Source organism: Peromyscus leucopus, chromosome 6, assembly GCF_004664715.2.
Source record: "Peromyscus leucopus breed LL Stock chromosome 6, UCI_PerLeu_2.1, whole genome shotgun sequence".
NCBI lineage: Eukaryota > Metazoa > Chordata > Mammalia > Rodentia > Cricetidae > Peromyscus > Peromyscus leucopus.
Genome location: NC_051068.1, coordinates 96,334,981 through 96,352,343, shown reverse-complemented (window position 1 = coordinate 96,352,343; position 17,363 = coordinate 96,334,981). Strand labels below are relative to the sequence as shown.

At 39.3% G+C, this 17,363-nt stretch overlaps 1 protein-coding gene across 3 annotated transcripts in view; it reads left to right on the top strand.

Moving 5' to 3' along the window:
• The window catches only part of Ndst3 (N-deacetylase and N-sulfotransferase 3), a 158,758-nt gene that overhangs the window by 109,203 nt on the left and 32,192 nt on the right, over window positions 1-17,363 (top strand). For all 3 annotated transcript variants that reach the window (XR_003735816.1, XM_028881474.2, XM_028881473.2), the window contains exons 7-8: window positions 3,565-3,747; window positions 5,404-5,500. Coding sequence is in view for 2 of the 3 variants with exons in the window: in XM_028881474.2 (XP_028737307.1) it covers window positions 3,565-3,747; window positions 5,404-5,500 (280 nt within the window). In the remaining variant the exon portion in view is untranslated. The remainder of the gene's footprint in view (window positions 1-3,564; window positions 3,748-5,403; window positions 5,501-17,363) is intronic.

The window sequence follows — 17,363 nt, the reverse complement described above, 5'->3', positions numbered from 1 at the left end:
TTGCATTTGTTTAACTCTGTGAAGCTGTGTTACTGTGTCTATCTAAAACACCTGATGGTTAATAAAGAACTGAACAGCCAATAGCAAGGCAGGAGAAAGGATAGGTGGGGCTGGCAGGCAGGGAGAATAGATAGAAGGAGAAATCTGAGAGAAAGTACAAGTAGCCAGAGAAGGAGGATGACTCCAGGGGCCAGCCACCCAGCTACACAGCAAGCCACGGAGTAAGAGTAAGATTTACAGAAGTAAGAGAATGGGAAAAGCCCAGAGACAAAATGTAGATGAGATAAGTTAAGGAAAGCTGGCAAGAAAAAAGCTAAGCTAAGGCTGAGCATTTCTAATTAAGAATAAGCCTCCATGTGTGATTTATTTGGGAACTGGATGGCACCACCACCCCAAAAAAAAACAAACAAACAACAGGTTTGCATTTTTATTTCAGTTTTTTTATATTCTATAATATTTTAGCAGCTCTTGATTTGGTGGTCTTTCATATGATTTCAAGACTGACCATTTAGTATTGGATAACCAGTTGAGGGGACTCTTCCCTGGAAGACTGTTTCTCCCACATTCAGCATTTCTTACTTGCCTGTAGTTCTTTGTCTAGCGGGGGGAACCATGAGAGTCAGCCCCTCCTTCCATGTTAGCATATCTGTTGAGGTGTTGATGTCATCCTTGTTTAGGTCTTATGTAGGTAGCCATGGTGTTGAGACTTCATGGTTTCACCTCCCTGACATTTCTAGAAGACACAGTCTCACAGCAGGCAGCCTGTTCCTCAGGTTTCTACAACCTCTGGTTCCTACAACCTTTCCACTCCCTCTTCTGCCATGATCCCTGAGCCTTGGCTTTAAGAGGTGTGTTGTAGATGTATGGGTTGGGACTGGGGACCACATGGTCACTTGTTCTCTGCTTTTTTGATCAATTGTGGTTTTCTGTAATAATCTCCATCTGTTGCAAAGAGAAATTTCTTTGATGGGGGGCAAGAACTACGTGTAGGTATAAGGATAAATATTTAGAATGCACTTAGGAATTGTGCTGTTTTAGTAAAGTGGTGGTTACAGGTTCTCTCCTCCAAGATCCATTACCTCACTAGACCCAGACAATTTGCTAGATTTCCAGTACTGGGTGTGATTCTCCCCATTGGGTTTTCCTTAAGTCCAATTAGAGAGTTGTTAGTTACCATCAAGACATGAGTACCACTATTGCACCTTTAGGGTTATTGTGTCATGTTGACAGTTGTTGAAGTCCATAAGCACCATAGCTGGGTAGGAATATTGGCTCCTTCACTCTCTTGGAAGCTTGATTGGCACATGTACCATGAAAGCTAGTTCTCAGGGAGGAGGCTTCCAGGTCAGTTCCAGTTAGGATTCTCTACGTCTTGTGTCTGAAGTAAGTGGTGTCTTCAGCAATAGGGATTTACCTTCCCCCTCTGAAAGGCAACCGGGGCAACAGCTAACTTTCTGACCAGATATATTCGCTTTGTGTATTTGTTCAAACTAATCCTGTTGTTTGTTGCATACGCCTTTGTAACTAAACCAATAATGAAAATTTGGGTAGGTTACTTGTTTGGCAAAAGATGCACAATATCCATTTCTGAGTGGGAAGTATGATTCATTAAAAAATATTTCTAAAACAAATTGAAGTGTTTTATATTCTGAAGAATTGTACTCCCTCTTTGCCTTCTATTTCTTTAAGAGCACAAAACAAATTTTAGGCTGAATTCCAAAATCTAAAAGGGTCAAGAGGTGACATGCCTCTCTTTGCTTACATTGCACTCTGTCTTATGTTAGGTTGGCATACAAAAATAGAGTTGGAAATCCAGGAGATGTGCTGTGCTCACAGACTTAAGATTTTTCTCCTATGAGGCATCCTTGTTGATGGTGGTTTGGTTTGGTTTGGTTTCTGTCAGCTTAATACAAGCTGGAAAGAACCATTAAGAAAAATGTCTCTATCAGATTGCCTGTAGACAAGTTGGTGGAGCATTTTCTTGATCAGCGGTTGATGTGGGAAAGCCCAGTTCACTGCGGGTGGTGCCACCCCTAGGACGGTGGTCCAGGGGTGTGTAAGAAAGCCAGGGGAGGCAGACAAATCATCCCTCATGCCTTCTGCTTCATTCTTGCCTTGAGCTCCTGCCCTGACTCCCCACAGTGATGCGGTGTCACCTGAGAGTTATAAGGTGAAGTAAACTCTTTCGTCCCTAATTTACTTTTGGTCATGGTGTTTTATCATAGAAATAAAAAACCTAACTAAGAGAGGAGCTAAGTGAAATGCTTTATAAATATTGCCTCAGTTGTTACAAATGAGCTTTAGTTTCAGCAAAGCAACATCATTAACTAGCTGGTAACTCATTTTGGGTAGCCTGACTTTATCAATCCCGGTCCCATTTTGCTTTCTGTAGTTGTGCAAGTAAAAAGGTAGGTGCCGTGCTCCATCCCAGTACAGACCGTTGTTCGGTGACTGAGTAGTGAACTCAGCTGCATTAGTGCACGAGTCCTAACACACTCAAATTACATATGACACATGCCAGAAATACAGATGTACTACAGCATGTATATTTCTCACTTTCTATCTGATGCAGACACTGTTCAGGGAGGTATAATATGTAACTAGGTCTTTCATAAAAACAAAGCAAAAAATATGACCAGCAACCAACTAGGTTAAAATACATCTTTAATTAGTGTACTTACAAGCAGACCTGAGTTTAATAACCAGAAACACATACAGGAAGCCTGGCCATGGGGGTACACGCTTGTACTCCCAGTGTGAGAAGGCAGAGACCCAGGGCTCACTAGCTAACTAGCTCCCCTATTAGAAAAATTCCAATCAAGTAAAAGACCATGCCTCAAAGGAAGGTGAGAGGAAGTTAGGCAGCATCTGAGGAATAATACATAAGGTTGGCCTCTGACCTCCACTTGTACACGTGAATCTGTGTGCACACATACAAAGCAGAGGTAGGGGTAACCCGAATCATAATAGAAAGGGTAGCTAGAATCATAATAGGCTGCCAGTTGTACATGACTGTAATGTTAACACCCTGAGGGACTGTGAGGTTGGGGTCAGCCAGTGGGACCCTGACTCAACAAGAGAGAGAATTGCCACAGACTTGATGCTATTTTAAGAAAAGTAACCAGAAGGATAATTTTTTAAAGCTTCAGTTTTCAGAGTCAAAAATAATAAAAAATGATGTGTCTCATCAGAGAATTGTATCTGCATTGACAAGCTGGTGACTACTTAAAAGTCACCTTCCAAGTGTCTTGAAACTTCTAAGATCTGTTCAGGAAGAAGGGCTAAAACACAACTGAATAATCATGTTGAGAACTGTAGCTTTTCACACGAATGCCTGGAGACTCTGCCCCATGAAATAAAGGATAGTGATGCTCCATCTTAAGTTGTACAGACCACATTTCCACATATCATGTCAGATATCAGTGCGACTTGTTCTTAGACCTTGATTGAAATCCTTATACAGACCATTTAATTTAAAAAATTAAGTCTAATGTTGGTTCATCATACTGCCCTCTAGTGTTAAAATAACCTATGTTTATGCCAAAGTTCATTTGCCTTTTTCAGATCAGTATTTTCATGACCCATTTGTCTAACTATGGAAATGACCGGCTGGGATTGTATACGTTTGTGAATCTAGCCAATTTTGTGCAGACCTGGACCAACCTGCGTCTTCAGACCTTGCCTCCGGCTCAGCTGGCCCACAAGTATTTTGAGCTCTTTCCTGATCAGAAAGACCCTCTCTGGCAGGTAAAATCAGATCAGTAACTGGTTTAAATGATTAATCCCACAAATGGTCTGTTGTTGTGTGAAGTTATCCAAATGTAAGAATTCAGAGTAAAAGTAAAGCTGTGCATTTGGGAAACATTGAGATTTGAGAAACTACTTCCTACTGGTTTGTAGGCCTATATTATTGCTAACCACTGAGGCACATTTTCTGTTCCTTTTCCCATTAGAAAGTGTAGCATATTGAGTGTGCGATTCTGCAGGCGGCGATGTTTTCAATCAGGTGTGAGAAACCAATTTTCAGACTGTCATAAGTTGAAAACAGGAAAATGGCAAACAAGTTGTGTGTTAGGCAGTTGGCCCACTGTTCAGTCTTACACATGCACACACACTCACTCTACTCGCACATCACACACACACACACACACACACACACACACACCCCTATCTGTAGTTCCCAGTCCACATTGGCAGCTCTCTGGAGTAAGCTTGGTGCTGATAGCCTGTGTTAGTTTTCGTTGGTGTCACAAGCATCGTTTCTTCTCACGTCCTACAAATCACCAAATGTTAGTCACTTGACGCACATACAATTTTCCCACTCATTTCACCCCGTATCTTTAAGCTGAAATCATTATCATTATGAGAGAGTGGTTTAATACAAAGAGTAGTAACCAAAAGGAGTGCATCACTTTTGTCTTTGCTACATATAAACAAGCTTATTGAACTTCACACACCTATCGTGTTAACCGACCAGAAGGAAAGAGTGCTCCTGTTTGCCCGTTCATGGAAGAGTACTAGAGAATGCTGTGATCCTTCCCCTTTACATTAATGCAGAGACTGTGTCTTAGGAGAAATTGTGCTCTAAATACAAGTACAACTGTCTTATTTATTAAATAGATCAAAAAATAACCCATGTTCACCTTCATTTTGCACATCAGCTAAAATTGGGTACTTTCGGCATCATAGTAAAGTTACAATCTTAGATAAATACCAAATTTTGAAGGTAGCTAGAAGGAATTGACTATCTCTTTAAATTAGTGTGACTTGATCTCTCTCCTCTTGAAGGAAGCTCAGTTACTTAGAATAAAAATAATAATAATAATAAGGTCCAAGAGAACCTTCAGTAGAGTGACTTAGTGAGTGCTGAGAGCATACCTCCCTTTAGAGAAGTGCTTCTCAACCTTCCTAATAATGTGATCCTCATGTTGTGGTGACCCCCAACCATAAAAGTATTTTTGTTGCTGCTTCCTAACTGTGATTTGGCTACTGTGATGAGTTGTAATGGAGGGAGAGGTTTGCCATAGGGGTTGTGACCCACAGGTTGAGAATCACTGCTGTAGACTAACAGAAAGAATAGTTTCTTCCCAACAAATTTACTACTTTAAGGGGAGAGGGTAACTATAGAATTCCAGGAGCAGGAAAACATGATCTACTGGGCACTTGGCTGTTTACCTGAAGTCGAACCTCTCCCCTGCCCACCCCCTCACTCTTGACCAAAGGACAGAAAGAAATCCTTCCCAAGCTTTTGTGATGCCATCTCACAGCTTTCAGTTTCCAGAAGAAACCCTGATTTATCATTCTGTCTCCTTGGGTATATGAAAACAAAGATTGGAGATTATAGCTCAAAAATGAATACACACATCCACAAGCGTGACATCTCTGTATTCCTCTCCCATACAGAACCCCTGTGATGACAAACGCCACAGAGACATTTGGTCTAAAGAAAAAACCTGTGATCGTTTACCAAAATTCTTGGTAATAGGACCCCAGAAAACTGGTAAGAAATTTTAATATTATTATTAAATAATGTAAAATAACTAGACAGTCAGTCCTTCTGCAGCAGGGCTTTGAGCCTCCTGTAAAAAGAATGAAGCAATAGCATACATCCCGGCATACTCTGATGCAATCTTGTTCAGCTGAATAGCATACTAAAGGCTTTGCCAGGCTCTTTTTAAAAGGAAGAGGGGAAACGAAACGGATGTCACTTGAAAAACACAGCAGTCAGTTTGCTGGCAGGTCTTATTTTTTCCCCAAGGCTCTTACACCAGAAGTGTAGTTAACATTTCTAAAATTAAAACTAATTTTGTGTTTAGAAAGTGATTGACAGGATTTACTCAAATGCCAAGAGAGACATGTGTAAGTACCTGGATCTTCACAAGAAATCTTCTCCAGAAAAATAGTCTCAACTTTTCAGATACCATTTACATTCTTGCAGAGATGTCTTTTTTTTAAGATCCAAAAAATGTTTGACAAGCAGAATTCCTAGACGTAAACAAAACTTTCTGCTATCAAGGTGTTTATTCACACCCAGGAGGAATCCATTGCGTGCCTTCTTAAATGGGTGTGCAATTTGTTCCCCCATAAACTTCTTGTTTCTGTAAAACTCAGTATTAAAGTGAAGCCCAGTGGAAGTTTTAATGGCAAACATTTGAGCTGCATCTTGCATGATAAATTACTTGGGGCCCTTGGATTCTGGCTTTATAGAAAACAGCCACGAAAACTACCTTGCATGGCAGTCCCTTTTCTTGTCTCTAAAGATAACTTGGAATTCTGTGCAAGATCAGCATTCTCTGACACTTCATTATGTTTAAAGCCGTTTGCAAATACCAGAGAGCATGCGTAAGAGTGGCAGACATCCTTTCTCTGATGTCTTCCCTTGCCCTTTTCCACTGAAAGCCTAAAGATGCTTAGGAAAACATTGAAACTGAAATATCCTCCGTGAACTCCCTCAGTCAGCACATAACCTCGTCATTACTGGTCACCTCTGTCTGAACCTCGGCATATCCAGTTTGCACTGGAGCCCTGCAGGATACATTGCTTCTCCTACCGCACCGGATGCAGACACTTTAACATCATGCTTAGGCAGCAGAAGCATTACTGGGCATCCTAAACTCTACTGGGTTTTGAATGTTTATGTTACCATTTAGATATGACATTTGCCTTTGGCATAAAATCATTATAGAAAAAAATGATTGTTCTGTGGAAATTAATTTTTCCCAGGTTTTTTTTTTTGAGGTGTAATTTACATCATCTAATAAAATTTACCCATTCTGAATGCTGAATTAGGCAAATGTTACATGGCTGTGTTTGGGTGATATTTATGAAACCCTGATAGTGAGTTTTTTCTTCCCTAGTAAACAGATTAGGAAGCTAAGACATAGAGTTCAAATAGCTAGTGATGCTGGAAATGCTTGACCCTAGGATTTGCCCGACTCTCAATCTCTCACTGTGACTTTCAGTTGGGACAGTTCTTCCCCACCCCAACCCCCCACATAAGTTTTAAAGACTGCTTCACTTTTCTCCTTGTTCTTTAATTTAAAAAAAAAATACAGTCACTGTTGATGTAACCAACCGTCTTATTAAATAAGAAACACAGAAACAATGTAAAAGAGAAAGCCAAGAGGTCAGAGCTCAGAGCTAAATCTCACCCTTCCTTCTGCTGTCCCAGCTTCGCGAAAAAAAAGACCTACTTCCTGTCGGTTAGTTTTTTTAAAGTATGTTGTTCTGCCTTCTCATTGGTTGTAAACCCAAACACACGACTGCCTCGTCACCGTCTGAATGTACAGCCCCCTAGGTCTTAAAGGTATATGTCTCCAATGCTGACTGTATCCCTGAACACACAGAGATCTTATGGGATTAAAGGCGTGTGCCACCACCGCCACACTCTTGCTATGGCTCTAATAGCTCTGACCCTGAACACACAGAGATCTTGTGGGATTAAAGGCGTGTGCCACCACCGCCACACTCTTGCTATGGCTCTAATAGCTCTGACCCCCAGACAACTTTATTTATTACATACAATCAAAATAATATTTCAGTACAATTAGATTACCACCACATTTCCCCTTTTCTATTTTAATAAAAAGAAAAAAAGCAAAAGGTTATAACTAACAAAAGAAAAACTATATACAAAAGTACAATAACTATATACAATATATACAAGTAATAAATACCTAAACAGGTATTTGACAAATCAGAGAAAATAATTCCATTTTCTATCCTATTTTGGTAAATCCAAGATGTATCTAATGCACTTTCTATCCTAATTAATTTTCAACTATAACTAACTAATCTTCAACCATAACTAACTAATCTTCAACTCCCTCAGAGACCCAAGAAGGGAATAATATTAGCTAACAAAAATAAAAACAGGAAGTGCATGCAAGCAACTTCCAAAAAATTTTGTGAGTTGACAGAAACAGCCAGCTGCCTGGGCAGTCACCTGAGGTTTCTCCGCAGTGTTGGGGCATCATCTTCAGCCTATAGGCTTAGTGTATCTGACAGACTCATTTGTGAAGTAGGATGTACACAAGGTCAACAGTTCAACCTCACATTGGGTGAGAGCAGTCCACGTACCAGAAACACCTGAATTCCACTAATGTCCTGTCATGATTCAGGATTTTAAATTCTGGAAATTGTTGACAGTTTTTAAATTCAGCTGTCCATTCTTCTTGGCTGTGTATATATGGCTTCATCTCAGCATCCCCTTCTTCTCCACATCCCTCTATTAAATGCCAGTCTACTTTTGAGAGGCATGAGCTTTTAGCTGCTGTTCCATTGTACAACAGAATCCATCGGCCCTCTGCCTGTTAAGCTGCTTTGAAGAAAAGGGCACCGTACCTTTTCCGGATGCGAAGGCCATTTCAGGGATGGGGCCGTATTGTCCTGGCCTCAGAAGATGCCTTTTGATAAAGCCATAACCACACTTGTTTTGGCAAGAATCAGTAGTCCCTTGTTTAGTGTTCTGTCTGTCCATTTTGTCCTGTTGATTCGAGGATACTTTGTTGTCCAGTGGCTAACTTTTGCCACAAGGAAAGTTGACTCCATATGCAGTTTCTTCAATGCCCATATTTTCTCTGAAGTAGATTAGTACTGCCAGGAGCTGACATGTCTCAAAAAAGAAAAATTTTCTAAGTTATTAAAACATTTTAAATGCCATATTCTGTAGATCTCTGAAGGGTTTGAAGATGACCTGTCTAAAACATCTCTGCTTAATTTTTAAAACATATCTAATCTGACTACAAGTTCTATGATAATGTCTAACTACTAGCTTTCATTTCTTTATATCCTAATAGTTGATAATAATAACATTCAAGGATCAGAAATTTGCATTACATTGTTAAATGGATGGAATAAATACAATTAGAAATATACATATAGCATTTTCTAACAATATCAGTTTCAAATTTGTATACAATATAAAACAATCCAATCCAATGTAAAGTATTTAAAATTAGTAATTGTCTTTTTCTTTTCTTTTTTTTTTTTAAACAAGAACCTTAAATCTAATCTCCTTTGCTTAGCCTTTTTCCTAACCCTTGACAATAACTTGTAACCAACCCCCTAAATACTGAAAATTATCCCAGACCCAAAACCCATTAAAAAGACCAAAAAACCACCCGCCCCACACCACCTCTTTGGGAATGTGGGCGTCGTATTCTTAAAATTGCTTCCTGCTGGGTATGGGCGATGTTTTCTTTATCCTGAAAGAAAAATTTTAGGTTAATTGTCAAATTCTAGGAGAGGTAACTATATCCTTCATTATCCAGTCTGTGTATAATGCCAAAGTTCAGGGTTTATCTCAAGTCCTTATTCAAGTAGTCTTTGAGACTGGATCATCTCAGCTAGTCATCTCAAATTTGCTCTGAGCACCTTGTAGTTCAAAGCTGATCTATGGATGATGTTTGTCAGCTTAATGATATTATTATTGTCCACGTGGAATTGTTGTTGTTGTGGGGCCCCATCTTCTTTCTGGAGACTTCAGTTGATGTTAGGCCTGGCCGTGATTTCCTGCAGAAAACTGATAAGAGACTCGAACACAAAAACATATATATGCAGCTAGCCTTTTTTCTAGAATTAGTTAGTACTCTATGTGACCATTCATATCTTAACAAAGTTTAAAATGTATATATATATTAATCTTGTAAATTTTGATGTAAAATTTATACTTTGAGAAAAGTTTAAAGAATCAGAATAGAATCAAAGAGTTGAGATTAGTAATAGAATAGTCCCTTAATTAATTTTACTTTTGTCCTGTACCATAGCAGAAGATGGCTCTTATTCTGGCATGATACAGGGAGTTTGCATTTTCCTTTTAACAACATGCTTGATTTTAAAGAAGGAGAGAGCCATTCTCCAACTCCAAAGTCAGCTTTAAATTTTAATTGAACTGGGACTGTTAGAAGACCAATAGTGTTAAATCTTTAGAGAAAAGCAGAAACAAACATTTAGGAAGACATAAAAATTTTTTAGATAATATATACCCATACACCGTTTCACTCTGTTTCTTGGGATAGATGATTTGTCCCTTTTCTTCAGTTGTCTCATTTGTCCAGTGTTCTTCAGATTCCTTAACCTTCATTCTCCTAATAAGACAAAAACAAAAACCTTTCCCCAAGACTAATTTTGGGGATGTTTCCTGTTGACAAGTTATTATCTGATTAAATGAAAAGGCATGTGTTATTGATACAAGTTAGTTTAAATTGGATGTTCATGCTGGTTGATGAACTATCACCTCCTCAATTAAGAGGTCTCTCTTGTTCAAATCGAACCTTTATCAATTTTGATGGTACCCACAGCTTATCTTCTCCTGTAGAAACAAAAGCAAAACCACGTCCCCAATGTAATACATACCCTGGTTTCCATTCTGAGGTAAGCACATCCTTAAAGTATATAGGCTGATTTAATTCTGTAGTTTTTTCTATTATCCAATGTCTCTCTGCAGCTGTTGTTCCTTTCTCATTGGCATTCAGAAAATTCAAAGTTAGAAGAGCATTATGCAGTCTATTTCTGGGGGTTTTTGTTACCCATTTCTGTTTATTTAGCATATCCTTTAGAGTTCTGTTTGATCTTTCTATAACTGCTTGACCTGTAGGATTATGTGGTATGCCTGTAATATGCTTTATATTGTAATAAGCAAAAAAATGTTTCATTTTAACAGAGACATATGATGGAGCATTGTCAGTTTTGATTTGTGCAGGTATACCCATGATGGCCATAACTTCTAGCAAATGAGTGATTGCAGAATCAGCCTTTTCAGAACTCAAAGCAGTTGCCCATTGAAATCCTGAAAAAGTATCAATGGTGTGGTGTACATATTTCAGTTTTCCAAATTCTGCAAAGTGAAACACGTCCATCTGCCAGATTTCATTTCTCTGAGTACCCTTTGGGTTACATCCTGCTGGTAATGGCGTTTGATTGTAGAAGGAACAAGTAGGACATTTCTTTACTATTTCTTTGGCTTGTTGCCAGGTTATGGAAAAATCCTTTTTTAAACCTTTACTATTGACGTGATGTTTTTTATGAAATTCTGAGGCTTCCAGCACATTTCCTATCAATAATTTATCAATCTCATCATTGCCTTGTGCCAAAGGGCCTGGCAGACCAGTATGGGATCGAATGTGAGTTATATATAAAGGATGATCCCTTTTCCTGATTGTATCTTGTAATTGAATAAATAGTGAAGTTAATTCTGAACCATCAGGGATAAATTCTGCAGTCTCAATATGTAACACCACTCTTTCAGCATACTGAGAGTCAGTTACTATGTTGAGAGGTTCTGAAAAATCCATTAATACCAACAGAATAGCATACAATTCTGATTTTTGAACTGAATTATACGGACTTTGAACCACTTTACTTAAATTTTCTGATTTGTAACCAGCCTTTCCTTCTTTGTTGGCATCTGTATAAAATGTACGAACTCTAGATATGGGTTTTTGCCGTACAATTTGAGGCAAGATCCATTCAGCTCTCTTTATAAGATCAATTCTATTGCTTTTGGGATATTTGCTGTTAATTTCTCCCAAAAAATTACTGCAAGCTCTTTGCCAAGGTTCACTTTCTGTCCATAATTTTTCAATGTCCTCCTTAGTTAATGGTACGACAATTTCTGCTGGGTCTATGCCTGCTAATTGACGAAGTCTCAATTTTCCTTTGTAAATCAAGTCAGAGATTTTTTCCACATAAGTTTTTAATTTTTTATTTGGTTTATTTGGTAAAAATATCCATTCCAATATAATATCTTCCCTCTGCATTAATATTCCAGTAGGAGAACGCCTAGAAGGTAAAATAACCAAAATGCAATCCAGCTTTGGATCAATACGATCCACGTGTCCTTCATGCACTTTCTTTTCTACCAAGGCCAATTCTTTCTCAGCTTCAGGTGATAATTCTCTTGGACTATTTAAGTCCTTGTCACCTTCTAAGGTTCTGAAAAAATTAGTCAGTTCATCATTTTTTACCCCAACAATAGTTCGTAGATGAGAAATATCTCCAAATAATCTTTGAAAGTCATTAAGAGTCTGTAGTCTATCTCTTCGAATTTGCACCTTTTGGGGTCTAATTTTTTGTAGCTCTATTTTATATCCTAAATAATTAATAGAATCTCCTCTTTGTATCTTTTCAGGAGCAATTTGTAATCCCCAGCAAGGCAAAATTTTCTTTACTTCTTCAAATATTATTTCTAAAGTATCTGCATTTGAGTCAGCTAGTAAAATATCATCCATATAATGATAAATTATAGATTTAGGAAATTTTTTACGTATCACTTCCAATGGCTGTTGTACAAAATATTGGCACAGAGTTGGGCTATTCAACATTCCCTGAGGGAGGACCCTCCATTGAAATCTTTTAACCGGTTGAGAATTATTATAAGTAGGCACTGTAAAAGCAAATCTTTCTTTGTCTTTTTCTTGTAAGGGTATTGAAAAGAAACAGTCTTTTAAATCAATAACTATGAGAGGCCATCCTTTTGGTAACAGAGTAGGCAAAGGCATCCCAGATTGTAGAGAGCCCATTGGCTGAATTACTTTGTTAATTGCTCTAAGGTCTGTTACCATTCTCCATTTACCAGATTTCTTTTTAATAACAAATACAGGAGAATTCCAAGGGCTGGTTGATTCTTCAATATGCTGAGCATTTAACTGTTCTTCTACCAGCTCTTCTAAAGCCTGGAGTTTCTCTGTTGTTAAAGGCCATTGCTGGACCCATACAGGCTTGTCTGTTAACCATTTTAAAGGTAGAGCTGTTGGTGTCTTTGGAAGATCATCAGTTATTGTGCCCTGTTCTTGTATAATATGGATGGCTGGTGACCACTCATTAGAACAATATCTTCTAATATTTCTCTCAGTAACATGTGCTAGTTTATGATTTGTTTCTGAGATTGGAGGGATGTTAATCTGAGTATTCCATTGTTGCAACAAGTCTCGACCCCACAGGTTCATAGTTATGTTAGCCACATATGGTTTTAATTTTCCTCTCTGTCCTTCTGGACCTATACATTCGAGCCATCTTGCACTCTGTTTCACCTGAGATAATGTCCCAATTCCTAACAGTTGAACGTTTACCTCCTGAAGAGGCCAAGTTGGATGCCAAAATTCTGGTGCAATTATGGTAACGTCCGCACCTGTGTCTACCAGACCAGACAACAAAACACCATTTATTTTTATTGTTAATTTTGGTCTTTGTTCATTAATAGAAGTTTGCCAAAAAATTTTCTTTATGTTTTCTCCTGAATTTTCTATTCTCTCTGTTTCATCATCCTGACCAGCATGATTTATTCCAATAGGCATTTGGTTATTTAATCGCTCTCCAGAGCAGGGATTTCCTCTATGGCTGCAGGAAAGGTTTGAACTGGATTTGCACTGGGGGCCTGCCTGAGGCCCCTCTGGGAGTTTCCCGAAGACTGAGGCAAAGGATTACCCTGTCTGTCCTTTGTTGATCTACATTCGTTGGTCCAGTGTTTTCCCTTACCACACCTTCTGCATACTCCAGAAGGAAGGGGCCTTCTGTTGCCATTGTTCCTTGAAGAAACATTGTTTCTGGGAATGACCTGTCTACAGTCCCTTTTCAAATGTCCTTGCTTTCCACATCCAAAACATCTAACACTCCTCAAACCTTTTGAAATTACTTCTCCTACCCATGTATCATCATGCTCATCAGCTTCAACATTAATTGTTTCTCTAATCCAATCTTCCATAGGTGCAGAACTTGCCCTTAATGGCCTGATTATTCTTTTGCATGCTGCATTCGCATTCTCAAAGGCCAAAGATTCAATTATTGCCTTACTAGCTTCTGAATCCGAGACCATTCTCTTTACTGCTGAAGCCAGTCTTTGTAAAAAATCTGTAAAAGACTCTTTTGGGCCTTGCTTCACCTTTGTAAATGACTCAGATTTTTTTCCTGGTTCCTCAACTTTGTCCCATGCATTCAAGGCTGCCGTTCGACATAAAATTAGGGTTTGGACATCATATAAACATTGTGTTTGTGCTGAAGCATATTGGCCTTCGCCCATAAGCTGATCCTGGCAAACTTGTATTCCTTTATCCCTCCATTGTTTTTCTATGTTTTTAGCCTCCTCCTTAAACCAAGTCAGAAATTGAAGTCTCTGGCTGGGTTCCAGAACACCTTGTGCCAGGTCCCGCCAGTCCTGTGGTACTATCCTATTATATGTTGACCAAGAGTTTAACATTTGCTTTACATATGGGGAATGCATGCCATAAGATACTATTGCCTCCTTAAACCTTTTTAAATCCAACATTTCAATTGGAGCCCAATTATTTTGTGTAGCCATTTGATCAGGCATCTGCTGTACGGTTACAGGATAAATTAAGGGTGACTGTGTGAAAACAGGCTTTCTTTCTGCAACCTTATGATCCCGACTTGAAACAACTTCACTGTTAATTTCTTCTGTCTGAATTTTTACAGGTTTAGCAAGTTCTTCTAAAGCTGTTATCCTGGCACTTAAATTGACTATCTTTTTAAATATTAAAATGTGGATTATTATAGTGATAAGGTGCATAATTCCACCAATACTAATATTATATAGTTGTTCCATTGCCAGACTGCCTAAAATTTCGAACAAAAACCAATTTTCTTCCAATGTACACATAAAACCCATTTTTTTTTTGATGTGGAAAAAATTCTCTTTTAGATAGTTTCCTTTAAAATATCTGATATGTTATGACTTACCAAATCTGCGTAGAACAGTAGAAATCCGAGGGGATTTTCAAAGCAGCCACCTAGTGTCCCAGGTGTAAATCCAAAGAGAAAGAGAGAGAGAGAGAGAGAGAGAGAGAGAGCGCAAGAAAGCGTAGCTGGCTAAAGTTTAAATGCAGCCACGTGTTCCCTCTTGTGCCGAATCAAGGCTTGGGTCTGGCTTCCTTAAGCTCCGACCACGTGCGTTGGCTTTACAGGCAGGGCCCTGTTCCGCAGGGCAACTCTGAGTTGTTTGTAGCACCGGCTTTAAGCAAGCAGGATTTAAGCAAGCAGCTCACCGATAGTCCAGCCTGAGGTCAAGCAGAACTAGACCCAGGCTAAGGACTAAGAAGCCGATCGCCGCCGGCCGCCACGTGCCGCCGCCGCTGCCGCCGCCGCGGGCCGCCTGCCGCCCTTGCGGGAAAGCGGACCTGCCGTCAAGCCAAGCAGTTTTTAATGGATTCTTGTCACGTTGGGCGCCAGATGTTGATGTAACCAACCGTCTTATTAAATAAGAAACACAGAAACAATGTAAAAGAGAAAGCCAAGAGGTCAGAGCTCAGAGCTAAATCTCACCCTTCCTTCTGCTGTCCCAGCTTCGCGAAAAAAAGACCTACTTCCTGTCGGTTAGTTTTTTTAAAGTATGTTGTTCTGCCTTCTCATTGGTTGTAAACCCAAACACATGACTGCCTCGTCACCGTCTGAATGTACAGCCCCCTAGGTCTTAAAGGTATATGTCTCCAATGCTGACTGTATCCCTGAACACACAGAGATCTTATGGGATTAAAGGCGTGTGCCACCACCGCCACACTCTTGCTATGGCTCTAATAGCTCTGACCCTGAACACACAGAGATCTTGTGGGATTAAAGGCGTGTGCCACCACCGCCACACTCTTGCTATAGCTCTAATAGCTCTGACCCCCAGACAACTTTATTTATTACATACAATCAAAATAATATTTCAGTACAATTAGATTACCACCACAAGTCACCAGAACACCAACATAGATACCACAGAGCTCTGTAGAAGTACAAACTCTTGAACCACACCTTAGACCTAACTGAGTCAGAAACCCTGAGATGGGTACCGATGTCTGTGTGAATCAGTCTTATGTGAAGTGGCAACAGCCAGAGTTTGAGGGTCAGTGTTGAGTGGAGGTGCTGAAGAACACCTTGTCTATCTCAGGTCCTTGCATTTCATCTTCTGGTCTCCTTGGTTGTGGGTAGAGTGCTCTTTATTTAGCTTAGATACTTGATCTTAGTATACTGCCTCTTTTAATTCATTCTCTAGACAGTCTTGTTGTTGACAGATATTTTAACCACTTTTATACTGTACAGATACTATGTATTGAAGTACAGTTTTAAAGAAAACTGAGTACTAAGAGAACAGCAAATGTTGTACAAATGGCAGCATGATAGTATTACTGGCAAAATTAGAATGGCGACTTCTTCAAGTGAGATTGCTCTTGCTATCTTTTGACCTGAAATAAAACTGACAGTGTACATCCCATTAGATCACATTAGTTAGATCACATGAGTGTGTAGAAAACATAGGGGACATTTGTGTTTTAGGAATACTGAATGTATAGACCAGAGATACCTTTATGTGATGATCTTCTAAACACAGTCATAGGTGCAAATAACTCTTTAATCTTGGGCAAACTGAACCCAAACTGCCTTCCTTGCTCCTGGAGTAGCCTGAGCTACATGCTTTTCCTCCTGATTTAGGTGAAAACAACACTAGCTTTACACCATTAAAAATGACACTCTTACTCCCAAACTATGTGAGTACCTGTGATGTCCCATTCTGTGTCCAATAAATGTAAATTTTGTGTGAATGGCCCTAAAAAGAACACCACTTCTTCTCAAATTTAATGGAGCAATTTAAATGATTTTTGATCATTTGTTGTGTGTAGGTAAACTCAAGCTTATGCAAACTTGTTAAAAGATTAAATTCTTAATTAGCTTTCACAGGCCTCAGGAAAAACATTATATCAAAGTTTATATTATATCAAACAAGTATCAGTTTGGGTAATGAAATATATTCAATAATGATATAGTTCACTTATATTTTTAATTTAAAAAATCCAGTTATAGGATGTCTTTTTTCTTTTTATTTTTTGTTTATTCTTCTCTCATATACTACATCCTGACCACAGCTGACCCCCTCTGCTCCACCCAGTCCCCCACCTACTTCCCCTCTCCCCCAGATCGGCTGCTCCTCTGTTTCCCTTCAGAAAAGAGCATGCCATAACAAGATGCATTAAGACTAGGCACAAACCTTCATATCAAGACTGGATGAGGGAACCCAGTAGGAGGAAAGGGGTCCGAAGAGCAGATGAAAGAGTCAGAGACACCCCCACTCCTGCTGTTAGGAATCCCACAGATACCCCAAGCTAAACAACCACAGCATGTATGCAGAGAATATAGGATGTCTTTTAGCATCAGAGAAAATCTGTGAAATAGATGAAGCGATGATTTTTTTTTCCTTTAAGAAAACTGCAATAAAGAAAAGCTAACAGCCGAAGTCACAGATCAAACCTGTGACTTAGCTGACATCAAAAGCCAGTTTCCCAGCATTGGCTGGGGACTCCCCTCTCACTGCGCTATCTCCATTGGTAAGAAGGCGCCTCCCATTAGCTGCAGGTGGTCTGTTCGGTTGC